At 50.9% G+C, this 27,771-nt stretch overlaps 1 protein-coding gene and 1 non-coding gene across 3 annotated transcripts; one reads left to right on the top strand and one right to left on the bottom strand.

Annotated features, from left to right (window-relative positions):
* Window positions 1-413: 413 nt before the first annotated feature.
* Window positions 414-27,559, bottom strand: GLIPR2 (GLI pathogenesis related 2). Of its 2 annotated transcripts, XM_003911507.4 has the most exons (5): window positions 27,309-27,559; window positions 16,112-16,220; window positions 15,321-15,424; window positions 13,002-13,079; window positions 414-1,952 (listed from the first exon to the last, which is right to left on the bottom strand). In XM_003911507.4, the coding sequence occupies exons 1-5, from the start codon at window positions 27,319-27,321 to the stop codon at window positions 1,792-1,794; spliced, it is 465 nt and encodes a 154-aa protein (XP_003911556.1). In that variant the 5' UTR covers window positions 27,322-27,559; the 3' UTR covers window positions 414-1,791. The 2 variants fall into 2 exon arrangements, with proteins under 2 accessions (XP_003911556.1, XP_009186772.1); XM_009188508.3 differs by lacking the exons at window positions 13,002-13,079; window positions 15,321-15,424 and having other exon boundaries at window positions 1,886-1,952; window positions 27,309-27,558.
* LOC116270200 lies at window positions 25,363-25,469 on the top strand. The gene has a single exon (XR_004178115.1). It is a non-coding gene; the product is annotated as a U6 spliceosomal RNA (small nuclear RNA).
* Window positions 27,560-27,771: the final 212 nt, after the last annotated feature.

The raw sequence follows: 27,771 nt of genomic DNA, 5'->3' as shown, positions 1-27,771 counted from the left end.
AGAATATTCTCAGCATCTCCTCCTCTTTTGTACCTCCAATAACTGGCTTCTTTGCTTCTATGTATTTCCCATTCATAACTTGGCTTGCAAGTAGCTTGGTTTGCCATGGCCCTAATTTCAACTCATGGCATCCTTATTTTTTTCAGTTCCACTGGTAAATTCTCTCCACAATTCTTAGCTGAAATTCCCAGTCCATGGCCAGCCTGGTGATTGGCTGCCGTTGGATCCAGTGTCCACTCTAGTCTAATCAGTTCTGTGCTGGTGGCTCACATGGCTTAAAACTTGGCCACTTAAGCAACACAGTCCACAGGGAATGGATTGCAGGTATTCTGGGATTAATCAAGAGAGGGATTCAGAATCATGGATTGTCTCAGACACCGAGAATCAGGTATAAATCACATTGGAGGAGGATATTACACAAAGAAAAAGATTTTATTGTCTTCCTAGCCAATATCCCCGGCGAAATTAGAGGCATAGCTTGAGACTGGTCACAGTGCAATACAGACCCTCAGGAGCTGCTTTGAGGACTGGCCTGCCCAGATGCCTGCGGTTAAGCCAGCAGCCCCCTCACTCCCGCCCCTGCCATCTTGACAGACGGAGCTACCATGGTTTCAGGGACACTTGGCAGGGCATCTGGGTTGGTCCCTCCCACATGGACCTTGTAAAGTTGCTATTCAGGGGAACCTGGTATCGTTTCAGACAAAACACAGAACCATATTAGCATTTCTAAGCCCCCTACCCCGGCCATCTCCCTGGAACATTTGGGCTTGTCGCACATTCCAGGAGGGAGCAGCAGCACAGCTGCAGCCACAGCTGCCAGGAACGGGCCTGGGCTCCCGCCCTGTGTGGGGGGAGGGCAGAGGGTGGAGGGCTTCCTCTGGGGGCTCTGAGTAAACTCACCCTCACTCCACCTCTCTGACTTCATCCATCCAAGGCTGCTTGGCCAAGAGCCCAGGCAGGGTGAGGGGCTGTCTCCCAGCCCAGGCCTGGACTGCCTAGCAGAGGTGGGGGAGGGAGAGCTTCAGGCCTAGCCCAACTCTCCAGAAACCAGGGGTAGCCTGCTGAGCTCTGAAATGCCAGAAGTTTAAGAAAAGAGGGAAGGGGGCAAGAGGTGGTGGTAGTGGTACTTTGCTATTTAAAGGTAGAAGAATGCAAGGAAGTAAAGCTTTTTTTCTCCATTTGTTCTTTGGCGACCCCATTGGAGAATTCCAGAAGGCACGCAGGATGACATCATGTTTTACAACTGAGAAATCTCAGTAATTCTGTAAAATGGAGCCCCTGCCTGCTCCATGTTCCTGATGGAAGCTGCTTTATATTTATGTGCTTAAAGCTGTATTTTATGTCACATTTAAATGAGGGTTTAATAATCTTAATTATCTACCAAAAGTAGATTACGGCGCATGAAGATCACATAAAATGAACTTCACTTCTCAGCATCACAAACATTTGGAATACAGAAAGTCCAGGGATGGATATTAGAAGTAAGAAAAGTACAAAAGAAGTTTGCTTAAAAATGACAAAAAATTTAAAAACCGGATTCCCCCCTCCCCCCAATCCAAATAATCGTGGTCTAGGTAACGATCGGGATAAACGCTTCCTTTGCTCACTCCTGTAGTAAGAATGAGCTCACGCAGAACTGTATGCCCAAGTGTGTGTACCAGAAACACTCACATGCATCACACACACAAGCACATACACCCACAGGGACAGACGCACAGCCGGGTTTTGGTTGTTCTAGGCACTTCATATCCACGTTCTTAAGTCTGCCACCTTCCCATTACATTTAACAAGTTACTTCTTTGGTGGCAGGACGTTTTCTTCGAAGAAGCCCTCGTTGACAACATTCCCTGCTGGGAAGTATCTGGCCACCACAAAGGAGGATCCGTCACTTGCGGACGCCTTCCCCACGCCCATCTTCTTTGTGTTCTTCCATACCATGGCCGTGAAGTGTCCTGCAGGGGAACGGGCAGAGGGAGAGGGACACGGCTGAATTAGCAGAGCCTGAAGAAGGATGTGGCAAGGGATTGTTGAACCCCTGTACCATCTTGCCAGGCTCAGGTTAGCATGGTCTTCACAGACCCCCTGCAGGGAAAGGAGAGACAAAACGCTCTGACTGCCTGACTTCTTTTTTTTTCTTTCCCAAGATGGAGTCTCGCTCTTGTCGCCCAGGCCAGAGTGCAGTGGCGTGATCTTGGCTCACTACAATCGCCGCCCCCTGGGTTCGAGTGATTCTCCTGCCTCAGCCTCCCAAGTAGCTGGGACTACAGGTGCATGCCACCACGCCCAGCTCATTTTTTTGTATTTTTAGTAGAGATAAGGATTCACCATGGTCTCGAACTCCTGACCTCAGGTGATTCACCTGCCTCAGTCTCCCAGTGCTGGGATTACAGGCGTGAGCCACTGTGCCTGGCCAGACTGCCTGACTTCTGAAGTAGGTCCTTTCCATCAGCCACACTGACCTTACCCACCTCACCACCTTCCAACAGTCTCCCAGAGATCACGACAAAGCCCAGTGGCCCCAACAATTAGGATGCCACTTTACCTAGTGCCTGTGTCTAACTCTGTCCCCAAGCTGCAATCTCGAAGCTCTCCGGTGATCCCCTTTTGTCTTCATCTTACTGGACACCTGATGAACACTTCCTACTCTTCTCCTTTTCAAGGCACCCCTCCCCCTTTTGGTTTCTAGGATGCCACAGTCTCTTGCCATTCCTCCTGTCTCACTGCCTCCTCTTCCTCCTCCTCGCCCTCACTTATAGATATTGAAGGACCTGCACTTCCCAGGGCTTAATCCTGGGCTTTTTTCTTTTCCCTTTAAGCTCTCTTTAGGGAATTTCGTCTTTCCCTGGCTCCCAAATTTATTTCTCCAGCTCAAATCTCTGCTCTGTATTCCAGACATAACTAATTACTGGACATTTCCACATGGATGACTCATAGGCATCTCAGATTTAACCTTTCCAAACCTCACACTCCCAGTTTTTGTCCCCCTAGATTTATTCCTCTCCCAGTCCTCCCATCTCCATCAGCGGTACCTCTGTGCACACACTGCCACGGGGAGTCTGCATTCCTCCCTCTCCTTCCTTTCCCCCACAACAACCTAGCATTCAGTCTTGAAGAATCCAACTCTAAAATGCATCTCAGGTCCACCCACTCCCAAACCCTTGGTCCCAACTGCAAACTTCTCTCACATGGACCATTGCAATAGCCTCCTGACTGGTTCTATGGCGTCCACCTTGGCCCCTCAAATTCATTTTCTTTTTTTTTTTTTTTTGAGACGGAGTCTTACTCTGTCACCCAGGCTGGAGTGCAGTGTCATGATCTCAGCTCACTGCAACCTCTGCCTCCTGGGTTTAAGTGATCCTCCCACCTCAGCTTCCTGAGTAGCTGGGACTACAGGTATGTGCCACCATGCCCAGCTATTTTATTTTTTTTTTTTGTATTTTTAGTAGAGACAAAGTTTTACCATATTGTCCAGGCTGGTGTTGAACTCCTGACCTCAGGTGCTCTGCCCACCTCGGCCTCCCAAACTGCTGGGATTACAGGTGTGAGCCTCATTTTCTACTTAGTATTCAGAGTGACCATTTTGAGATATAAATCATATCTGTTTACTTCCCTGCTTAACAGTCCTTCACTCGCGCCCCAATCCACCTAGAATGAAAGTGAATCCTTTGGTGCAGTGGCCTCCTCTCCATTCCTTGAACACACCAGGGTGTGTCCCACCACAGAGCCCTTGCACATTTTTTTTCTTCTCTTTTCCTTCTTTCTTCTTCTCTTTTTTCTCTCCCTCCTTCCCTTCCTCTTCTCTTTTTCTCTTCTTTTCTTTCTGACAGGATCTCTGTCACCTAGGCTGGATGGAGTTCAGTGGCGTGATCATAGCTTACTGCAGCTTCTACCTCCAGGGCTCAGGAGACCCTCCCACCTCAGCTTCCTGAGTAGCTGGGACCACAGGCACATGCTGCCACTGCCAGATCATTTTTCAAAAATTATTTGTAAAGCCAGGCACCATGACTCATGCCTGTAATCCCAGCACTTTGGGAGGCCAAGATGGGTGGACCATCTGAGGTTGGGAGTTCGAGACCAGCCTGACCAACACGGAGAAACCCATCTCTACTAAAAATACAAAATTAGCCAGGCGCGGTGGCATGTGCCTGTAATCCCAGCAACTCAGGAAGGCTGAGGCAGGAGAATCACTTGAACCCAGGAGGCCGAGGTTATGGTGAGCCGAGATGGTGCCACTACACTCCAGCCTGGGCAACAAGAGCAAAACTAGGTCTCAAAATATATATATATATATGAAATATATATATATATACACACACACACACACACACATTATATATATTTGTAGAGACAGGGTTTCCCTATGTTGCCTAGGCCGATCTTGAACTCCTGGGCTCAAGTGATCCTCCTGCCTTGGTTTCCCAAAGTGCTGAGATTACAGGTATGATCCATCACGCCTGGCCAAAACACTCTTCTGATGACCAACAACTTCTTGTCCCTTGGTCTTAGCCTAAATATCACTTGTTCAAAGAAGTCATTTGCAAACACCCTTTTATTTATTTATTTTTGAGATGGAGTCTCACTGTTGCCCAGATTGGAGTGCAGTGGTGTGGTCTCAGCTCACTGCAACCTCTGCCTCCTGCGTTCAAGCAATTCTCCTGCCTCAGCCTCCCAAGTAGCTGGGATTACAGGTGCACACCACCATGCCCGGCTAATTTTTGTATTTTTAGTAGAGACAGGTTTTACCATATTGGTCAGGCTGGTCTTGAACTCCTGACCTCAGGTGATTCACCCGCCTTGGCCCAGCCAAGTTTTGGTATTACAGGTGTGAACCACCATGCCCAGCCTGTAAACACCCTTTAATTTACTGAACATCTCCCTCCCAAGACATTCTTACCACACTGTTTTTTTCCCCTACGTACCATTCTTCCCATTTGTGTGATGCATTTGCTTGATTATTTGTTTACTGTTTGGCTCCTTCACCAGACTATGAGTCCATATGGGCAGTGGCCAAGTTTGTTTTAGTCACCAAAATACACCCAGTACCTTGGCATAACCTGGCACATGGAAAGTGTAAAATAAACGTTTGAAAGAATGAGTGGAATCGATGAATAAAAGTAATATAGAAGATCCATCTCGGACTCCAGTTCTGCCTTCACTGGAAGTACAGCCTTCTATGTTTTGAGCTTTTTGAGATTTCGACACATTGCAGCCTCGTTCAAATCCTTCTGCTCTAAGCCAAACATCTCAGTTCCTTTTCAAGCTACTTGCTCCAGCTCCAGACACCACCAGGTCTTGCTGAGGCCTATTAGCATCAGTCTCTCATTTCTCAGACTGCCTGTCCTTTCCTCTCTGGTCTTTTCAAGCTACGAATATAGCCTAGCTTCCAAATCTCCTCCCATTTGGGAGTCAAAGAGTTGATGCTGTAATGCATTCCTTGCTCAATGATCATAAATTTTTTTTTTTTTTTTTGAGACAGAGTCTCACTCTATTGTCTAGGCTGAAGTGCAGTGGCACGATCTCAGCTCACTGCAACTTCTGCCTCCTGTGTTCAAGTGATTCTCGTTACTCAGCCTCCTGAGTAGCTGGGACTACAGGTGAGTACCACCACGCCCAGCTAATTTTTGTATCTTTAGTAGAGATGGGGTTTTGCCATGTTGGCCAGGCTGGTCTCAAACTCCTGATCTCAAGTGATCTGCCTGCCTCAGCCTCCCAAAGTGTTGGGATTACGGGCGTGAGCCACCGTGCCTGGCATAAATTCTTATTTGTTGGGGAATAGAGGCAGGGTGTTCATCTCTTCCATCTTTATGGTTTAGCATTTACAGAGATCAATGAGACATTTGTTTTCTGTGTCACAGGATAACATTCATTTGCTAAAGCAACACTGAAGAGATTGCTCTCTCCTAAATATCTGGCTTATGATTGAGCAAGCTATATGAGGGCAGGTGCCACATCTGTTTTACTGATCACCATACACCTAGTGTTTAGCACTGGGCCTGGCACATAGTAGATGCTCAATAAATATTTGATGAAGAAAGGAAGAAACAGAGGGAGGGAGGGAGGAGGAAAATCATGATCAGAGTAGCTAAGATTCCCATAGGATGGTTAAGAAAGAAAAAGGGCAACCACTTCACACCCAGTAGGATGGTTATTATAAAAAACAGAAACAAAAATAATAGACTATAACAAGTTTCTGCAAGGAAGTGGAGAAACTGGAACTGTTGTGCACTGCTGATGGGAATGTAAAATGGCACAGCTGCTCTGGAAGACAGTACGGCAGTTCCTCAAAAAATTAAACATAGAATTGCAATGTGACTTAGCGATTCCACTTCTAGGTATATACCCAAAAGTACTGAAAGCAGGGATTCAGATATTTATACACCCATGCTCCCAGCAGAGAGGTTAAATGATTGGCCCAAAGTCACACAGCCCGGCCGGGCGCAGTGGCTCACGCCTGTTTTCCCAGCACTGTGGGAGGTTGAGGTGGGTGGATCACTTGAGGTCAGGAGTTCGAGACCACCCTGGCCAACGTGATGAAACCCCATCTCTACTAAAAATAGAAAAATTAGCCAGATATGGTGGCGCATGCCTGTAATCCTAGCTCCTGGGGAGGCTGAGGCAGGAGAATTGCTTGAACCTGGGAGGCGGAGGTTGCAATGAGCCAAGACTGCGCCATTGCACTCCAGCCTGGGTAACAGAGTGAGACACCATCTCAAAACAAAACAAAACAAAACAAAAAAAACCCATAAAGTCACACAGCCCAAGTATCCATCAACAAATGAAAGGATAAGCAAAATGTGGGAGAGATATATATATATACGTATATATGTGTGTGTGTGTATAATAGAATATTATTCAGCTTTAAAAAGGAATTCTGAGGCCGGGCATAGTGGCTCATGCCTGTAATCCTAGCACTTTGGGAAACTAAGGGGGGTGGATCACCTGGGGTCAGGAGTTTGAGACTAGCTGGGTCAATATGGTAAAACCACGTCTCTACTAAAAATACAAAAATTAGCTGGGTTTGGTGGTGGGTGCTTGTAACCCCAGCTACTTGGGAGGCTGAGGCAGGAGAGTCGCTTGAACCTGGGAAGTGGAGGTTGCAGTGGGCCAAGACTATACCACTACACTCCAGCCTGGGCAACAGAGTGAGGCTCCATCTCAAAATAATAAAAAATAAAAAAATAAAAAGGAGGCTGAGTGTGGTGGATCACGTCTGTAATCTCAGCACTTTGAGAGGCCAAGGTGGGCAGATCAAGAGGTCAGGAGTTCGAGACCAGCCTGGCCAACATAGTGAAACCCCATCTCTACCAAAAAAAAAAAAAATTAGCTGGGCATGATGGCGGGTGCCTGTAATCCCAGCTACTTGGGAGGCTGAGGCAGGATAATCTCTTGAACCCGGGAGGCAGAGGTTGCAGTGAGCCAAGATGAGGCCATTACACTCCAGCCCGGGCAACAGTGTGAGACTCCTTCTCAAATAAAATAAAATAAAAAGGAATTCTGACACGTGCTCTAATATGGGTAAACCTTGAAAACATGATGCTAAGTGAAATAAGCCAGACACAAATGGACAAATACTGTATGATTCCATTTATATGAGGTAGCTAGAATAGTTAAAACCAAAAGCAGAACAATGGTTGGGGTGGGGTGGGTGGGGATGGTTTCCGGATGAAACTTATTCTCATAAGGAGTGCGCAACCTAGATCCCTTGCATGAGGAATTCATAATAGGGTTTGTGCTCCTATGAGAATCTAATGCCACTGCTGATCTGACAGGAGGCGGAGCTCAAGCAGTAATCTCACTCGCCCACTGCTCACCTCCTGCTGTGTGGCCCAGTTCTTAACCCATGGGCCCATACAGGTCCACCGCCCAGGAGTTGGGGACCCCTGGTCTAAGGGGTACTGAGTTTTAATCTGTGAAGATGAAAATAATTCTAGAGATGGATGGTGGTGATGATTGCATAACAGTGTAAATGTATTTAATGCCACTGAATCGTACACCTAAAATGGTAAATTTTCAGTTATATATGCTTTACCACAATTTCTTTTTTTTTTTCTTTTTGTTTTTTTTAATACATGGCTTCACTCTGTTGCCCAGGCTGGAGTGCAGTGGTGCAATCGTGGTTCACTGCAACCTCAACCTCCTTGGCTCAAGCAATCCTCCTACCTCCTACCTCAGCCGCCTGAGTAACCAGGACCACAGGCACATGCCACTGCACCCAGCTAGTTTTTTAATTTTTTAATTTTTTTTTTTTTTTTGAGATGGAGTCTCGCTCTGTCACCCAGGCTGGTCTTGAACCCCCAACCTCAGGTGATCCGCCCACCTCAGCCTCCCAAAGTGCTGGGATTACAGGCATGAGCCACGGTGCCCGGCCTAGTTTTTAAATTTTTTTGTAGAGACGGGATCTTGCCATATTGTCCAGGCTGGTCTTGAGCTCCTGGACTGAAGGGATCCGCTTGCCTTGGCCTCCCAAAGTACTGGAGTTACAGGCATAAGTCACCACATCTAGCCTATTTTACTAAAAAATTAAAAAACGAAAGTGGGAGAGAGAGGAAGAGACTGGCGTCCACACTCTTCTAATTCTTTAGGGAAGAGACAAAGTCGGTGCTTCCCATTGCATCCTGTATATGGTAAGGACTGAAATAAATGTTTGTGGATTAAATTCTATTTTTTCCCCTATAGTTAAACTTCTTTTAAAACTTTTTTTTTTTTTTTTTTGAGACAGAATCTCACTCTGTTGCCCAGGCTGGAGTGCAGTGGCATGATCTCATCTCACTGCAACCTCCACCTCCTGGGTTCAAGTGATCCTCCTGCCTCAGTCTCCTGAGTAGCTGGGATTACAGGTGCATACCACCACACCCAGCTAATTTTTGTATTTTTGGTAGAGATGGGGTTTCGCCATATTGGCCAGGGTGGTCTTGAACTCCTGACCTCAAGTGATCCACCTGCCTTGGCCTCCCAAAGCACTAGGATTACAGGCATGAGCCACCATGCCTGGCCATTTAAAACATTAAAAAATTTAGCTATAATTTATTTGTCTGCATTCGCAGAGGACTGAAAGTTACTAAATTGTTTATGAAAATAATCAAATGTAAACACGAATCTAGTTGACATGATACAATTGAAGAATGAAAAGAAAACAAACCCTAAGTACAATTATGCATATTTGCCACTATCTTTAAACTTGTATTAACTGCTGTTTAATAAGCTCTGGTTTCCACCCAGAATAGAGGATAAAGATTGCTTGCCTATTTGCCCTTGGCTCTTCATACATTTGGGTCACAGCTCCAGGCTCTCGGCAGCCTGGTGTCCCTACTTCTACAGGCCATTGCCAAAGGCTCAAGTCCTTTCTTACACTAGCCTGCTCTCACAGGAGACCACATGCTTGGGCCATTGACCCTCCCACTCTTTCTGTCTCCCAGAAAAGGAAGAAGCTGCCATTTATCCACTGGTTGCCAAGAAAATAATTAGACACAAAGTGCACATCAGCAGCACAAGTGCCTGTGGCAGCCTTTTCCAAGCTGATGAGGCTAAGCAATCTTTTTTCTCGCGGGGGTGGTTTCTGTCTGCACAGAGGGAATTAAGCTATGGGTATTCAGAGATGAAGTAAATGACACAACTTCCTTAGCAACCATCAAATACACACTGGTTGCTAACTCTAGTCCACTAACGAAGGTTCCTTTTTGTTTTTCCTAAAGGGATGACATCTTCTTTCCTGCTGTGAATCAAACTTCCTAGAATATATCTTTGAAAAACACACTAAATATGTCACAGTATATCCTCGCAAGGGAATAATGTGCAGAGGTAAGAAAGAATGAACGAGCACTTTTTGTATGATATGGCACACTCTCTGACAAGCATAAAACAGGTCATATACTCTGACACCAGAGTGCAGAAAAGGGAAGAGAACATTTATACACACACACTGGCGTAAGCACAGGATAACTCCGGAATGATTCACAGGAAACTGGTATCTCTGGTTGTCTCTTGGGAGTGAAAGTGCTAGGGGTCAGGGCTGGAAAGAAAACTTTTCACCTTCGATAGCTCCCAATGTTCATATCATATAAAAATATTATTCATCAGGAGGCTAAGGTGGGAAAATTGCGTGAACCTGGAAGGTGGAGGTTGCAGTGAGCCGAGATTGCGCCACTGCACTCCAGCCTGGGCAATGGAGTGAGACTCTGTCTCAAAGGAAAAAAAAAAAAATATATATATATATATATATACACACACACACATATAATTCATTCAGAATAAGCATACATAATAAAACATAAATAAACATAATATAATTTAAACAGAATATATCAAAGTAATGATAAGATATTATTTCTCTTCACTCAGCACACTGCAGTGACTGACCAGCATCCTTCATCACAAGATGCTGGCCTGGGTGGGGTTGGATTATAGGGTATTTCTTTTTTTTTGGAGACAGTCTCACTCTGTCACCCAGACAGGAGTGCAGTGGTGGGATCTTGGCTCACCACAACCTCCACCTCCAGGATTCAAGCAGTTCTCGTGTCTTAGCATCCCGAGTAGCTGAGATTACAGGCATGCATCACCACACTCGGCTAATTTTTGTATTTTTAGTAGAGATGGGGTTTCACATGTTGGCCAGGCTGATCTTGAACTCCTGACCTCAAATGATCTGCTTGCCTCGGCCTCCCAAAGTGTAGGGATTACAGGTGTGAACCACTGCACCTGGCCAAAGGGTATTTCAAAGGCTCTTTCACCTACAGCAAGGACTCAGGTCAGGGAATCCATGAACAGAGATGCAGCAAGGAGGAGTTGCAGACAGGGTCTGGGGGAGGCTGAGGCAGGATGGGCATGAAGATCTTTAAGGGTCTTGCAAGACCCCAGTATGACACCACCCAAAATCTCATTCCTGTCTTAGGATCAGGCTCTGTCTGCCCCCAGGCACTGCCTGTTGGTACCTGGAACAGCACAAGGGCTGGCTGCTCTGGGATTTTCCTCTTTAGGGATGGGAGGTGTAGGGCAATGAGTGAAATGAGTAGTCAGTGATCATGGAAAGTTGGGCTCTGACTCTTGTGAGAGTCCTGTCTCGGAGTGGGAGTGGTGGAAAAAGCATCATATCAGGGACAGAAGGCATGAGAAAGGCTGCTTCCCTTTTCTAGGCCTCAGTTTCTTCCTCTCCAAAATGGGTAGAATAAAGCCCCACTTTTTTTTTTTTTTTTTTTTGAGACAGAGTCTCGTCCTTGTTGCCCAGGCTGGGGTGGGCAATCTCCACTCACGGCAACCTCTGCCTCCCAGGTTCAAGTGATTCTCCTGCCTCAGCCTCCTGAGTAGCTGGGATTACAGACACCTGCCACCACACCTGGCTTTTTTTTTTTTTTTTTTTTGCATTTTCAGTAGAGACAGGGTTTCACCATGTTGGCCAGGCTAGTCTTGAACTTCTGACCTCAGGTGATCCACCCGCCTTGGCCTCCCAAAGTGTTAGGATTACAGGTGTGAGCCACCGCGCCCGGCCTGTGGAGGCACTTTCTAATTACCACGTGGTGCGCACACACACACACACAGTGCTAGTTAATAACTTGCTCGGACACGTGTCCGATTGCTCAAGAATCTTGCTCATGGGAAAAGCAAACCCAGAAGCTATGAAATAAGACGTCTTCTGGACATCATCTCTATTAAAAGAAGACAAGGTCCTGCCTACACATCCTTAACCAATAGCAGGAACTTGTCACTGGTCCCTCCCCACACTCTTAGATAGCCTTGCCCTAGAATCACCTGTTCACACTCAAAGCCCTGCCAGCCCGGCCTGGAGTCCTGCAGGGGTTAATGGAGGGGAGGAATGCCTCAGCAGATGCTTCTGCCTCTGCCCCAGAGTCCCAGGAACAACACAACACAACATGGTTGCAGAAACCCCCACCCTGAAGGGCAGGCAGCAAACCACAGGAAACGGTGACTGGCGCTGAGAACCTGTCACTTCCTGCTTCTGGAGCACCCCTCTAGAGGGTGGAAGGCCTCAAGGCTCTCCTTGTGGGTGGGACAGATGGGGTAGGAGGAACGAGGTGAGCAGAGTCCCTTTCTCTGTTTTCCTGGTGCCTTCTGGTCAGAGAAACTCCCGCCCCCTTCTAACACCATCCTGGGCCCCAGGCGGCTCTGAGTCGATTTTGAGGAAAGACAAGGAGACTGGTGAGCCCAGCAAAAGGCAGAGGGAGCCCAGGGCACAGGGCAGCTGCCCAGAGGGACCGTGGGGCACAGGGCGGCTGCCCGGAGCTTTTGTCAGGGGAGGCCTATGGGAAGGGAACATGGACGCACGGAAGGTTCCTCCCTACACTTGAGTCACCAGCTCTCAGGATATCCCTTAGAAGCCACCTTCTCCCTCTCCCCTGGGAAGAGGGGACAGGAATTGACTCAAGTCCACACAGCAAAGGGTGCCAGAGCTGAGACTAGATCCAGGTTCTCTGCACCCCAAGCTCCTCAACTGCAAACTAGAGCAGAAAGGGGAAGGGAGAAAGCCAGGGAGACCGCGAGGGTGGGGGAAGGGTGTGGGGTGTGGAGGGAGGAGTGCCAGCAGCTTGAGCCTTCTCCTGATGGCCCCAGGGAGCCATGACAATTGAATCAGGAGAGCATCAGGGGCAGAGACAATTTTAGAAGTATTGAGGCTGCTGGAGAGCAGGATGGATGGCAGAAAACAAGACTAGACACAAGGTGACCAGTTCAGGAATGAAGCTCCAAGCAGCTTTGGAAATCCAGTCTCCTATGACACACTCCAGGAATGGGAAGAGCTCTGAGCTGATGGGGCAGGATTCAGCAGCTGGGGGCTCACAGAGGGAGCAGAGCACGTAGCAAGGGGAAGCTGGAGATGTAATGGGAAAAGGAGAGCTTTGGTCTGTGGTCAAGGTCAATCCAGAGAAACATGGAAGAGGTTAAACAGGAAGGAAAGGGTTGATTTTTTTAGAGGACTGGTTCGTCTCTGAAGTCAGACACCCAACCTGCATTGCTGCCCAGGGCCAGGCCCCTGGTGAGACCCTGCCACTCACCAGTCCCCGAGGTGAAGCCAGGCTGCTGGAAGTTATAGTTCTTGATTTCACTGTACCATCTATCAGCCACCTCCTTTCCTGTGTGGAAATGACATTGTTCTAAAACTCAGCCACAAAATCCACCCACTCCCTATTGCCTGCATCTCCTCCCATTAGCCCCAAGCCACCTATCCAGCAATTAGACATCTGAGAAAGCCCCAGTCAGCTGATGAATCCTGGATGCTGCTTTGCAGACTCCTAGGGACTCCTGCCCATGAGCATGGCCAGGCTGAAGAGTGGGCCTTCTGCGGGGCTGGGAAGAGCACTGGCCTGGGGTCAGGGAACCTGCACCTATCCCCCCCCAACCCACACACACTGACTTGCTGTGTAATCCTGGGCAAAGCCTTCCCTCTCTGGGTCTCAGTACAATGAAAAGTTTGAAGGCAATATACTGCAAGGGCCTTCTGATGATGCTCCGAGTTTCTAGGAGACTATACTGTTATCTCACCCCATGTGCAGCTCTTGAAACATCCATAGTTGGAAAGACAATCAGGCTGGTAAGCCAAGGATCTCCACTGTGGGCAGGAGGGCCCTCACCTGGGGCATCCACCGTTCCCACAGGTGTTCATATGGGCAGGCGTTTCCCTGGGAGCTGATGCTCTCCCGGCCAGAGCCAGGAGTGGGGACCTCAGAGCAGTCAGTCTCAAATGTGTGCAAGAATCTTGTTAACGGGCAGATTCCGATTCAGTAGGTCTAGGGAGGGACCTAGGATTCTGCATTTCTGCTCCCAGATGCTACTGCTGATCCATGTTCCACACATCAGCCTCACCTGGAGAGCCTTTAACAAATACTAATGCCTGGGTCCTTCCTCAGACCAACTGTGTCTGTCTCTGGAGGACAGACTCAGGCATTTTTTGTTGTTGTTGTTTGTTTGTTTGTTTTTTCTGAGACAGAGTTTTGCTCTTGTTGCCCAGGCCAGAGTGCAATGGCACGATCTCAGCTCACAGCAACCTCCGCCTCCCAGGTTCAAGCGATTCTCCTGCCTCAGCCTCCTGAGTAGCTGGGATTACAGGCATGCGCCACCACACCTGGCTAATTTTTGTATTTTTAGTACAGATGGGGTTTCTCCATGTTGGTCATGCTGGTCTCGAACCCCTGACCTCAGGTGATCAACCTGCCTCGGCCTCCCAAAGTGCTGGGATTGCAGGCATGAGCTACTGTGCCTGGCCTGGTATTTTTTTTAAAGTTTCACAAAAGATTCCAATGTGCGGCCAGAGTAGGGAACCACTGGCTCAGAGACCACCTACCCAACCCCCTCTCTGTAGAGACAGGAAACTGGGGGCAGAGGAGGGAGGGACCTGCTTAAGGCTCCCAAGGGAGCCCGTGCAAGGCTGGGATGAACCGTGTCTCCTGAATGCCCACCTTCCTGTCCTATGCCCTTCTCCCGGGGCCCATCAAGGGCCACAGCCTGGGCTTGGGAAGGAGCCTGCAGGCTGAGGGCACGGCTTCGGAGGGAGGGGTGAGTAGGGGGTTCCCCAGGAGCTCACACACGCCTCCCAGTGGGGGTGCCAAGGACCATGCTGCACAGGAGCCCTGGCTTAGGCTGCCCTAGGGAAACCAAGAGCACTCGGGGGAACTCCCAGGAATGTGAGGCCGGGGAGGGAGTGAGTCATTCTCCCACTGGTGTTTGGAGAAAGCTTCAGAGATCCAGATAGCTCTCCAATATTCTTCCTAAAAAGCCACATCAGGGCTGTCAGGGTCAGAGGGTCAGAAAGCTCAAGAATGTCCGGGCGGCGCGGTGGGATCATTCCAGATTGAGACCTTGCATGGAGACGTTGTCTTTTCCATTATTATTTTTTTTTCCAAAATGGAAAAAGCTCTATTGCTTTTCTTCTATTACAAAAGTAATACACCAGCACTACTGGTAGTGTATCACCAGTACAGTAGGAAAGTAAAATTTCTCGGGAAGAAAATAACATTTCTCGGCAGCTGGGGATGCTCTGGTGCCCACAGAATCAGGCTGAGATTCTGTACAAAAGCGGTCTGTCTCCCCAGCCCCCACTCCTTGGCCGGGGAGCTTCTCCGAAAGTGGGGGCCTGGTCAGTCTGACTCATCTCTGTGTCCCTGGCACCCGGCACAGGCCTGGCACTGAGCCAGCCATCAGAGACCTTGTGGTGAACTGAAGTCAGCCTGGGAGCAGATTCAGAGAGCTCTGGTTTTCCTTTCCTTTCCTAGGCCTGTGGCTACACCGCGAGGGTGCTGGAGCCAGGAGGCATTTGAGGAGGACTTGTCCTTCTTCCAACTCCCACAGAGAGGAGAGAAGCTGAAAATGTGACCCACCTGTCTGATCGTAGGATGCCCATGCGAGGTTCTCCCCACACTGGCCGCGGCTGGACTCTGGGCTGTGCTTGAGGATCCTCGTGCTGGCCAGGGCTTCAGAATACCTGCAGAGTCCACAGTGCCTCCTCAGAGCAGGTGCAGTTCAGAGAACCCCCAAAGTATGTGCCCCAAGCTAGTGTGGCTGAGTTTCCTTCCCTGCCCAGGGCTCGCAGAGGAGCTAGAGGAACACCACTCCTGCATGACTGCTGAGCCTCCCAGCAGTCCCATTCCACAGAGGAGCAAGTCAAGGCTCAGAGGAACAAAGGGACCTGCCCAGGAGAGTGACAGAGTGGTTATTCAAGTGTGGTTGTATCTGATCCCAAAACCTGGTCCCCGAAACCATGTGGGGCCCCCCTAACCTTTTTTTTTTTTTTTTTTTTTTTTTTTTTTGTCTCACTCTGTCACCCAGGCTGGAGTGCAGTGGCATGATCTTGGTTTACTTGGTTCACTTGGTTCACTGCAACCTCCACCTCCCGGGTTCAAGCGATTCTCCTGCCTCAGCCTCCCGAGTAGCTGGGACTACAGGCACCCACCACCACACCTGGCTAATTTTTGTATTTTTAGTAGAGACAGTTTCACCATGTTGGCCAGGCTGGTCTTGAACTCCTGACCTCAGGTGATCCACCCGCTTCGGCCTCTCAAAGTGCTGAAATTACAGGTGTGAGCCACTGTGCCTGGCCACAGGGCCCCTTTGTGACTGCAACAGTGGCACATGAAGGGCCCAAGTCACCCGGATGTGCTAGGGGACTCACTGTTGAGCCTCCCGGTTGAGCTTCTTGCAGAGCTTCAGTGGGGGGACGCCATGCTTCTGCCGATACTCATTGTGGGCCTTCAGGACCTCATTATGAAACTGTTTGGAAGCTGGAATGATTGCAAAATGGAGAATGGCTCAGTGCAGAGAAAACACTCATCAAAAGTGTAATGGCATGCTGAAAGCAACACCCAGCTCAAACCTCAGGCCATGTGGACGGGCTGCTGCTCCCCTCCAACACCTGGCACCCCAGCCAAGTGGCCCTGCTCCACGCCACTGCTCACCTTACCTGGCATTGTGCTCCATATCTCTGCACATCTAAAGCCCATGGATTATGTGGGGCCTTATGGGCCATGTTAGGGATTTGGGTCTTTATCCAAGGCAATGGGGAAGCCACTGAAAGGGAGCAGGGCAGTGAGCTCCATGTGTTTCTCAGAGACCCTGCTGGCTGCTAAGTGGAGGATGCACAGAAACACAGAGCAGATTTGGGGACCTGGACAGTCAGCAATAGGACTTCGGAAGTAAAATATCTGAAGGAGACCGGGTATCTCAGGCTGGATCTAGGGAGAGCAGAGGGGACTGGAATGGGCCAGAGCTGGGAGTCCAGAAAGAGGCCTCCTGGCTGGGGAGGAAGGCACCTATGCTGGGTGGGTGAAGCCAAGGAGACAGAGGGACAGACAAAGAGACAAGGGAAGGACAGCCCTGGGGAAGCAGAGTGTGAGGGTGAGTTTTAGGTGCCGACTTGACTGAATTAAGGAATACCTCGAGAATTGGTAAAGCATTATTTTGGGGTGTGTTTGTAGGGGTGTTTCCAGAGGAGACTGGTGTGTGAGTCTGAGTGGGGAAGATCCACTCTCAACGTGGGTGGGTGTCATCCAATCAGACAACCTGGGGACCCACACAGAAACCTACTGCGGCGGCAGAGCCACCGCAGAGTCCCCACTAGGACAGTGCCTAATGGAGCTGCAGAAGTGCAGCCACCCCAAGACCCCAGAACTGTGGAGCTACCAGCATGCAACATGGGCCTGGGAAGGCTAAAGCATGAGGCTTCGACCTGAGAGAGCTGAAGCCGGACAGCCCTAAGCCTTGGGGGTGGGGCTGCCTGAGGCCCTGGGGCCCAACTCCCACCCAGTGTGCCCAGGAGGCAGGAGATGGAATCAGAGGGGATTATTCTCCAGCCTTAAGATTGAATGTTTTCCCTACTGTGTTGTGGACTTACTTGGGACCAGTTACCTTCTTTCCTATTTCTCCCTTTTGGAATGAGAACGTCTATCCTATGCCTGTCCCACCACTGTATTTTGGAGTAGATAAGTTGTTTTGATTTCACAGGCTCACAGCTGGAAGGAATATGTCTCTGGGTGAATTGTGCCTTAAATCTCACCTGTATCTAATTTAGATGAGACTTTGGACTTTGAGTTGGTGCCAGAACAAGTTAAGACTTGGGGCTATTGGGATGGAATGCATATATTTTGTATGTGGGGAGGACATGAGTTTTGGGGAGCCACGGGCAGAATGCTTTGGTTTGAACGTCCCCTCCAAAACTCATGCTAAAATTTAATTGTCAATGTAACAGTGTTGAGGAGTGAGATCTTTAAGAGGTGATTAGAGGGCATTATCACAGGACTGGGCTCCTGGTAAAAGAATGAGTTTGGCCCGGCCTTCTCCCTGTCTTGACTGCTTACTTGCCCTTCTGCTTTTCCACGGGATAATGCAGCATGAGGGCTTCATCAGATGCCAGTGTCATGCTCTTGGACTTCCCAGCCTCCAGAACTGTGAGCCAAATAAACGGTTTTTTAATAAATTACCCAGTGTGTGGTATTCTTTTATAGCAGCAGAAAATGGACTAAGACACAGAATAGGAGAAGAGTGTAGCAAAGAAAGTGGAGGTGGTGGGAGGGTGAGTGGTATGATCAGCAGGCCCAGGGCTGCAGTGGGGAAGAGGTGAAGCCCATGCCCAATTAGGTCATGATCTCAGAAAGGGCAAAGTCAAGGAGGCTGTGGTTAGGGAGAGAATAAGTAGGTGAAGCCAAAAGCAAGCCAGATCAATAGTGAACAGAAGCCATACCAATTTGGATCTGAAATGATCCCCATCCATCCATCCATCCACCATCCTCCATCCATCCATCCAATATCTTCCATTCATCTGTCCATCCACCATTCATCCAACATCCTCCATCCATCCACCCATCCACCTAATATCTTCCATACATCTATCCATGCAACATTGTCATCCATCTAACATTACCCATCCATCCAGCATCATTCATCCATACATCTACCATTCATCCAAGGCCCATTCATCTATCCTCCATTTACCTGTTCATCTGCTCTCTGAGTGCTTCCCCTATGCCATGTCCCATATCGTGTGCTAAGGGTCCAGAGACAAGTCAGTCACATGTTGCTCTCAAAGAGCTCACATACGGAAGGCAGGCAGCCTTGTAAACAGACACTAGCCATGTGATAGGTGTCAAGATGCAGGTAAGCATAGATGCAAAAGGAACTTGGAGATTAACCTAACATGGGATCAGGAAGGAGGCAACTCCCAATATGAGGCCCCAGAAATGTCTGAACAGGGGCCAGCCAGCCAGGCTATGATGAAGACACCGAGCACCTTACTCAGGAATCTGAGAGTTCCCTTCTGTGGAAATGGGGGTGAGTTGGATGGGTTCTGAGTGAGGGCCACAGAAGGCCCTTCTGCTGAACTGGTCCCATCAGGCCACAGCCTGTCCCTCAAAGACTGGCTGTGGGTAGTGGCAGGAAGGGTGTGAACCATAAAGGAAGTGCCACGCTCTTCCTCTACCCCAGGTCACCTTCACCAGTGCCTTTCTCCTACTCTGCTGCCTTTCACCCAAGGCTGAGGAGATGATGCAACAGGGAGTCCTCGTCCCTTTTCTCATAGCCAGATCTCCCATGTCTCCTGGGCCCTCAAGTCAAATCCCATGGAATTTCTGAGGGGACGTAAAGGAAAGAAGACCCAGGGCTTGCCTTCAGGGGGTTTGGGGGCTGCAGACCCAGGAGCTACAGACCCAGGAGGGGAAGGTAACCGCAGGTCACACCTGCATGGTGGAGCTGTCCACAGGCCTTCTGAGAAAGAGGAAGTAGACTGTTAGATAAAGAGTACGTGGACCAAGCTCTAGAACTTGGGCTCATTAAGGCTGTCCAGTGAGGTCCAGTCACAGTAATGTGGGCAGGGCAGGGATATGGGGGCTCTGAACCCCGGGATTGTGAGGTTTTGGTTACCAGGCAGAGGTGGGGAGACCTGGAGGTGGAAACTGATCATGGGGACAGGCGTTAAGGCAGAGGGCGGAGCTACAACCTGAAGTATCAGGACTTCCTGGCCAACAGGCGGACCAAGCCCTTGTCAATAGGAAAAACAAAGATTTCAGGTCTACGGTGGAGAGGAGAAAAGCCAGAGGTGTTGTTTAACGTGTATAGAGTTTCAGTTTGGCAATATGAAAAAGCTGTGGAGCTCTGGTGCATAGCAATGTAAATATACTTAACTCTACAGAACTGCACACTTAAAAATGGTTAAGATGATACATTTTATATTATGCATTTTTACCATGATAAAAAGATTTCAGGGTTAGCATGTTAATGTGGTATTTGGGATAAGGAGTCAGAGAGGCTTTTAAAGAATATCTCACAGGGAAATGCCAGGGGCGATGGCAACTCATGGGACCCCGATGGGGGTCTCATTGACCAGTTTAAGAAGAGTTAGCTGGGTAGCATGGCCTCCGGGAACCCAAGGGTTCTTGGGCCATGGGCTGCTTCCCCGGCCTGGTCCCTGCTTTGTGCAAGAGACAGTGGTGATTTGAGGTGTGTTGAGGCTGGAAAGGGGGTTTAATGAGGAATTGGTACAAGGATGGGGAATGTTCAGCCTGGAGAGGATCAGCCTCTGGAGGACACACTGGAGGCCCCTGATGAATTCTGGAGCCCTGAGGGAAAGCTGGGGCCAGTGGGTAGAAAGGCAGGATGACAGATTTCAGCTCAGTCTAAGAAAGATCTTTCCTAGTTAAAGCTTCTGACGACCTAAAGGAGCTACCTCACAAGGTAGTGAGCTCTCTGCCACTGAAGGAATTCAAGCAGGTGAGCCCCTCTTGGAGGGTCTCAGGCCCTGAGTCAGAGGACCTTCAAGTGCCTTCCAATCCTGAGATCCTATAACATCCCGCTGGGGTAGGAGTGAGAGGAGACAAGATGAACAATTGACCCAAGACGTGCAGGAGTTTCCCAAACAAGCTTCTCTCAGGAGACACTGATCAGAACGAGTGCGTGTGCAGGCAAGGGCCCATATGGGTGACACCGCCAAGGTGACGGGGGTCCCCAACCGAGTGGCAGGGTTGTCCAGGCCCATCCTAAAGTCCCTTCTAGCTCCCATGTCCCAGACAGGCCATGGTGGGTCTCGTGGGACACCACGGGAGATGCATGAGGCTGAGTGGCACGTGCAGTGGTGACCACAGATGCGTCAGGGAAAGGAGGGCTCCCTGGAGGAGGTGTTCCTGGCTCAGGAAGCATGAATGGAGGAGGCAAACAGCAGAGAAAGAGCCAGGGTGAAGGGACCACGTGTATCCTGGGGCTCTGAAGAGGAGGGGGAGACAGGGGAGTGGGTGGCTCGCTAAGGGGAAGCCAGTTGAAAGGCAGCCTGAGTGCTGGGGTCAGTTTGCACTGGATCCCATAGTGCTGGAGGCCCTTAAGTTTCCTTGGCAGAGAGGGACATATAAGGCTGCTAAAAACTAGGTCACTGCACTCCCAGAATGTGGGAAGTAAAAAGAAACAAAAGTGAAAGTTCCTGTGTCCAAGCAAAGCTCAGTGCCCAGAAGCTGCAGCTAGGCACTGTGTCCGCCAGTGCCAGGCCCCTGAGCCAGAGTTCTCTGGAAGCGGCCAGGAGGCCTTTCTGGTAATCAGTGGCGGGGAGCCCTCTCTCACCACTCCTGGCAACCACACCTTGGGCAGCCCCAGGAGTCCCCTCCCACCGAGGCAACCAGTCCTAGCCCAGGTGGCTCCTCTGAGAGGGCTGCTGCCCCAGGGAGGCAAAGTTATCAGTGGCAGCCACACCTAGCAAGAAGCACACCCCACCCCCACTGAGAAAAACCCAAGAATACAGATAAACATAAGGAGAAAAAAGTTAGAGAAAAGCTGTCCACCTCCCAGTTAGGCAGGGAGAGCCCTCCCAGCCACCCTACGATGGGGGATGGGCAGGGATGACGTCCTCATTGTGTAGGAGGGTAAACTGAGGCTGGAAAGTCCACACGGCCTCAGAGTGCCAACCCTGAGGTTGGAGGAAGTTGCAGGCCCACCCATCCCAGGCCTGCTTTCTCCCACTCTCTGGGCATGTGCTGGGCCTACGCATGATCTTATTTCTCGCCATCTTCTGTGGGAGCTGCCATGGCCTTACCCATGTTTTTTTCTTTCTAATTAGGAAACTGAGGCTTGAGAAGGGAAGTTACCTGCCCAAATTGCCACAACTAGTCCAGATCCTATGCAAAGCCCTGTCCTAAGCCCCCATCCCTCCTCAGGGTCACGGGAGACAAAGGGAATGACGGAAAGAGACAGGGGGTGACTGAGGTGGCCTGGGAGGGGGATCAGACTCGAGGACAGCTGAGGAAAGCAGTAGAAGAAAATAGACAGGGGTGGCAGCTGCCTTCAGATCTCTGAATTGAGCAAAGGAGAGGAAGGAAGAGAAGAGAGGAACGAAGACTTCTCAAGAGCCTCCTCTGTGCCAAGCCCTTTTCCAGCACACCTGGCTGAGGGGCCCGGGGGAAACCAGGTACTGTGGAGTGCAGGTTACCAGGGTGCCAGACTTGGGGCTTAAAAGAAAGGTCAGAGCTGCTAAAAGGAGGCAGGAGCTGCCTGGGCCCGGCTCCCCAGGGCTGAGGGAAGGGGCTGGGCTGTCTCTGCTGGGGTGGAGGGTATAGATGTCCTAGGTGGGACTGCACTGGGTTCTGGAAGGTCCTTCTGGAGGCCAAGCCTCTACTGCTGGAGGCTCTGTAAAGATTCTGAGGACAAAACAAAAAGCCATGCGTGGTGACTCACGCCTGTGGTCCCAGACTGAGATGGGAGGATCCCTTGAGCCCAGGAGATCAAGGCTGCAGTAAGCCATGATCACACAACTGCACTCCAGCCGGGGTGACAGAGCAAGACCTTGTCTCAAAAGGAAAAAAAAAGATTCTGAGGAAGTGTACGCCCCTCCTCTACCATTTAAACTTTTGGTTGAGACAGGCTCTTCCCTCAGCATCTTCCTCCTCTCCCGAGGCCTCCCTGAGCCCAGCCTGACTCACTCCTGGGCCCTCTCCAGGCTCCTCATGAAAGAGCCGGTGACTGTCAGGGCCCAGGGCAGGAACTGTGAACAGGCCCCTCCGCCCCCTTGGCAAAACGCTGGAAAGAAACCTGGTTCCACCTTGGGGGCAAAGCTGGTTTTGCTTGTTTATCAGGAAGAAAGAATAAAAAGTTGGCAGTTTAAGGAAAAAATAAAGAACGGATTTCAGCTGGGTAACTCCTGCTCTTTAAGCCGGTTCTGGGAATTTCAACAGCCAAATCCCCGCTCTGCCTGGTATTGGCCATGCGATCTTGGACACGCTGCTTCAACACTCTGTGCCTCCTTTCCCCATACATAAAATGGGAGCAGCAGTATTTAACCCTCACTACAGCCTAGTGTAGTGCAGTGGACAGTGTAGTGAGGGTGAAATGAGTTCATCCATGTTAATGCTTTCGAACTGTTCTGGAATATAATGAACAGTTATTAAATGCCAACTGTAATTATTATTATTACCATTGGACAGGGACAGAAAGCTTTTGGGCTTCGGCTTTGGAAGAACCTGTTCCTGCTCCTTCCGGGTCAGGTCCCCTCCTGTCCTGCGTTTACATTGACGTTTGATGGCCTTTTTCAGTCCCTCTGAGCTTGGCTATTTGCTAAGTGAATGAGTGAGTGAACAAATGAATAAGGTTCGCACTTCAGCACAGTGAAGGCGGGACAGGATTCCTCTCTTCATTACAGATGAGGAAACTGGGCTCTTTGGATGGTGGGGGACATGCGGATTGTCCAAGGCCACACAGAGTCCATATTAGAGCTGGGTGTAAGAATACCCCTCCCTTTACCCCCTCCCCCGCTCCAAATCTCCCACACTTTCCACTTTACATATTGCTTCCTCTTTCCCAAATGGCAAGAATGATGTCTATGAGGAGTTGCTCAACTGCTTACGGGAACAAGGCATCCCCTCCCCCCAAGCATTAGCCTCCCCTAGGCTGTCCCTCTCCATAGAAAGTGGTTGTAATTGAAGGGGAGGCAGCCGTTGTCCAGCCCTGCCTGCCTACTGTCACTCAGGCACATCCCTGCCCCTCTGGGCCCCAGGTTCCCCAGCTGTGTGTGAAGGAAGGATGACATCTGTGGTTTTCATAATGTCTTCAAAGCAGGGAAACACTTCCTTGGAAGGAAATCTTCAATAAAAGCAACAGATGAAAATGAAACTGCTGGGGTTGGCCTGGTCCACACAGCCTCTCCCTGTAGAGGCCTGAGGGTCTTACTCAGTAGAAAACTCCTGGGCTCGTTGGTCCCTAAAGGCCTGTCTGCTCTGATTTCCTCTGGTGCTAGGTGGATGGAGGGACACTAATATTCTTAGAGATGATGGAGGCTGCGCGGAAGTCCCCACTGGGCTAGAGTTCAGGCTGGCAGGGAGCAGGGTGTCAGGGCAAGTGGTCAGTGTGGGAGGGAGGACAGGACACAGTAGGGGAGTCAGAGAGCTGAGTTCAAATTCATTGGTTTGCTTACTGGTCAGTGTGTGAGCTTGGGCAAGGTACTGAACCTCTGTAAATCTATAGAATGAGGTGATAATAACTGCCTGGCAGTGCTGTCACAAATATGGTAACATAGAAAATACTGAGCTCTTTGCCTGGGATGCAGTTGAAGATTAATCATTGGTGTCACCAGTATTAGGGACAGGAGGCTTCCACTGAGCCCACGGTCATTGTCTTTCTCTTCCCCACCACACTTGCTGCACACCAAGTCCCAGCAGAGAAACCAGGGCTGGGAGCAGGACCCGGGAGTCTTCGAGCACTGGGTCAAGCGTCTTCTGGAATTTCAGCTGTGCCAGCTGTGTGATGATTTGCAATAATACCCGTTATGCCAGGCAGCTCTAGGGTGTATCTGAGGTTAAAGATGAAAAAGAGACTGGCTTCTGGGCAGTGAGGAGGAAACTGAGGCCCAGAAGGGGCAGGGACGGATTCCTTATGCTGGTCTTTACAGAAGCACACGGAGCCCCTGTGAGTGCCACCTGCCCTGTGGACACAGACAGCAGCCCTGGGCTGATGGCCTGGAACTTCAAGGTTGGGCTTGCATTGAAGGCCCATTGGGCACTGGGTCACCCAGAAAAGTCATTTTCTTTTAGGGACCCTAGGAGAGCCAGATATTAATACTATTCTGGGGGCTCTCGGTTTTCCAGTTGGGGTGGGGGAGATAAATTCAATGCACCTGACTGTGAGGGAGAAAGGCCTGGGTCAGAATTCTGCAAGGTCCCTGGTGTATGTGTGTGTATTAGAGGTGGAGGTGGCCTCTGACTCAACCAGTTCTAACCTGCTTTCTGCCATTGGCCCCCTCCTTCCTGAGTAAAAAGTAATCTTCCTCTGAAACCTGCCCAACCCTGCATCTCCAGGCATAGAAGCCATCACCCCGTCGTGCAGGCCTCTGAGCCTTCCCTCTGCTTCACAGTAAGTTGTCATCAAGTCTGCCCAAGGCCACCATCTCACAAATCCATCCCATCCTCCTCTCCAGCCTCCATCCTGCCCTGGATGCCTCTGTCATCTCCTGTCTGTGTGACTGCAGCAGTCTCCCTCATTCTCCCTCCACCGTCTCTCCATCCACCCGATCCACCCTACACCCTGGCAAAGCTCTAGTCCCGCTGCTTTCAGATCAGTGCCTTTCCATGGCACCCCAGGTTCTGTAAGATGAAGTCTAAATTCCCAAGACTCTCTGGGATTTGACCACCTCCTCCAGGAACCCTCACCGGCTCCCATGCGGTGCAGTCTCCTCACCTTGAGCTCCCACCGCCCTTCACCAGCACCTATCTTGTGGTTTGGATCATTTCCCACTTCATACTCAAGCCAGATAGTGCTTGTCTATCCCCTACATAGCTTTATGTATTCCTTTCACAATCCAAGTGGATGCACGCCCCAGCACTGGGTCCACAGCTTGATACAGAGCTGCTAGACAGTGCAAAGGAAGGATGGAGGAAGGGACGGACAGATAGAAGAATAGGCACACACGTGCTCGCTTCGGCAGCACATATACTAAAATTGGAACGATACAGAGAAGATTAGCATGGCCCCTGCGCAAGGATGACACGCAAATTCGTGAAGCGTTCCATATTTTTGTAAAAAAAAAAAAAAAAAAAAAAAAAGAAGAATAGGCACACAGCTGAATATGAGCAGTTCTGGAAAACCATGCCTTACATAAGACACTGGAAACAACTGATTAAGATGTAGCCTAGGCTGGGCACGCCTGTAATTCCAGCACTTTGGGAGGCCGAGGTAGGCAGATCCATGAGGTCAGGAGTTCGAGGCCAGCCTGACCAACAGGGTGAAACCCCGTCTCTACTAAAAATACAAAAGTTAGCTGGGCGTGGTGGTAGGCACCTGTAGTCCGAAGCTACTCAGGAGGCTGAGGCAGGAGAATCGCTTGAACCCAGGAGGCGGAGGTTGCAGTGAGCTGAGATCGCACCATTGCACTCCAGCCTGGGCAACAGAACGAGACTGTCTCAGAAAGGAAAAAAAAAAAGTAGCTTAAGGGAATTTGTGGATTTTCTCCTAAATCTACAGAGAAAGGAGTTGATTTCCCAAGTAGATATCTCGAAAGACTTGCTCTCGTCTGCCATACTTTTGCCTCATCACCACCTGTCATCCTGTTAACTAAATGGCAACCCATTATATCACCTTTCCATACCGTGAAGAACCCCAGGGCTCATACGGCCACCCTCACTGTACAGACGGGGAGGACCAGAGGGAAGGAGGCTTGCTCAGAATCACACAGCCAGTGATTGACTGGGCCAGGACTGAAAGCCAGACCTGCCTCTACAGCCTAGGAAGGCTGGTTAGGACCAAGGCCAGGGAAAGCCACTTGCTCCCAGCGCTGGCATCTCCTGAGTCCGGATCTTGGAGGACAGATCCTAGAAGGGACCTAGCATTACTCATCTGAGGTGGACAATCCGGATGAAGCAGGACTTCTGAATCCCGTTCAACAGCTATTCCCTAAGAGCCTCCTGAGGCAGGAGCAATGCTGAGATAAACACGGCCCCCGGCAGCCAGGGGTGAGGACCCGGCGGCGGGAAGCAGGTCTGTGGCTCAACTCTTGTCCCCGGCACACTGCAGGAAGGGCTGCAGCGAGGAAAACACCAGGTTGGGCGCTCCCTCCCGGGGGATGGGGAATCACGGATGGACTCCGGCCCAGCAGCTGAGCCTAGTGGGGTGGGGGGGCTTTTCAGGCTGAGAGTGGGGGTGGTGAACGCCCGGCAAGGAAACCCAGGGAAAGGTACCTGTGCACCAGCCTCTGGACAGCTCTAGTGTAGGGCGCAGGTAAGGGGTGGGGACCCACTCCCAGGGGCCTGAAGGCAGGACTGGAGTGTGTCCTTTCACTGAGGACAATGGTGAGGAAGGTGTTAGGGAGCGACAGGAGGAGAGCTGCGCTGTAGAAAGTTCATCCAGCCAGCCACAGTAGAGAGGATGAGGTGCCCCAGGAGAAAGGGAGCCAGACCGAGTCTAGCACACGGGGAGCCCGGTACTGCGCGGGTGCTCAGGAGAGGAGGAATAACAAACAGATGAGGGGGATGCTCAGGGTTGTCCTCGGGACAGCCGAGCGGGGCAAAATGCTTTGCAGCGAGAGCGGTTGTCACACTTTGGTGACTTTTCCAACTCTAACTCTGGCCTCCTGAAACAAAGCAGAAGCCACGCCTTGGCGGGCTGCGGCGCGCAGCCCCTCAGGGTCGGGAAGCCCTTCTTGGCGCGATCCCCGGTTCTCCGGCGGGGGCCTCCTCGGGCTCCCCTTCCCCCCTGGGTTCCCCGGAAACCGCGCCGGGGCGCTCCGCCCGCGCGCCCTCCACCCGCACCCCGGGCTCCCGCACTCCCCAGGACCTGGCTTGCGGCGGGCGAGGGAGACGGCGAGGTCCGGGAGCGCTGGGCTCCGAACCATTCCGCAGCGGGCGCGCCCGCAGGCTCACCTGACTTGCCCATGGCCGGCTCCGCGCGCTCCTCGCTCCCCGCGGCTGCGCTGCACTGCGCTCCCCCGGCCCAGCGCCGCCCCGGAGCCCAGAACCGGGCTGATGCTGCGGCCCCTCCTCCGGCGCCGCCCGGCCCCCGCCTTATAAGGAGCGACAGCTGAGGGCGGAGGCGCCCGGGGCCGTCCCGCCGGCCGCCCGGAGAGCTCGCCCCGGGGAAGCAGCGCCGCGACTGTCCAGGGCTCCCCGGATGCGGCCGCAGGGCCCAAGCCTCCTGGATCCCACTTGGAGTTGTCCCCTCCCGAGGCGCGTGGGGAAGCCCGCGCCTGCTGGGCTCCGGGTGGCTGCTCTGCGCCGACGCGCGGCGAGGGCAGAGGGGCTCACGGTCGCGGCACGAGGGGCGTTCCGGCCGGCGCCACCAGGGGGCGGCCTCTCCCTGCCGCGGCCTGACCCGACACACGCAGCC

This window comes from Papio anubis, chromosome 13, assembly GCF_008728515.1.
Source record: "Papio anubis isolate 15944 chromosome 13, Panubis1.0, whole genome shotgun sequence".
Lineage (NCBI taxonomy): Eukaryota > Metazoa > Chordata > Mammalia > Primates > Cercopithecidae > Papio > Papio anubis.
Note: the sequence above shows the minus strand (reverse complement) of the source record. Positions and strands in the feature narration are given on the sequence as shown.

What these genes read in the sequence shown, in the direction of transcription:
- GLIPR2 (XM_003911507.4), bottom strand. An exon ending in GGCATCCTACGATCAGACAG is followed by an intron (nt 13,080 to 15,320) that starts GTGGGTCACATT and finishes ATTTCCACACAG; the next exon opens with GAAAGGAGGTGGCTGATAGA. An exon ending in TGGCTTCACCTCGGGGACTG is followed by an intron (nt 1,953 to 13,001) that starts GTGAGTGGCAGG and finishes GTTCCCCTGCAG; the next exon opens with GACACTTCACGGCCATGGTA.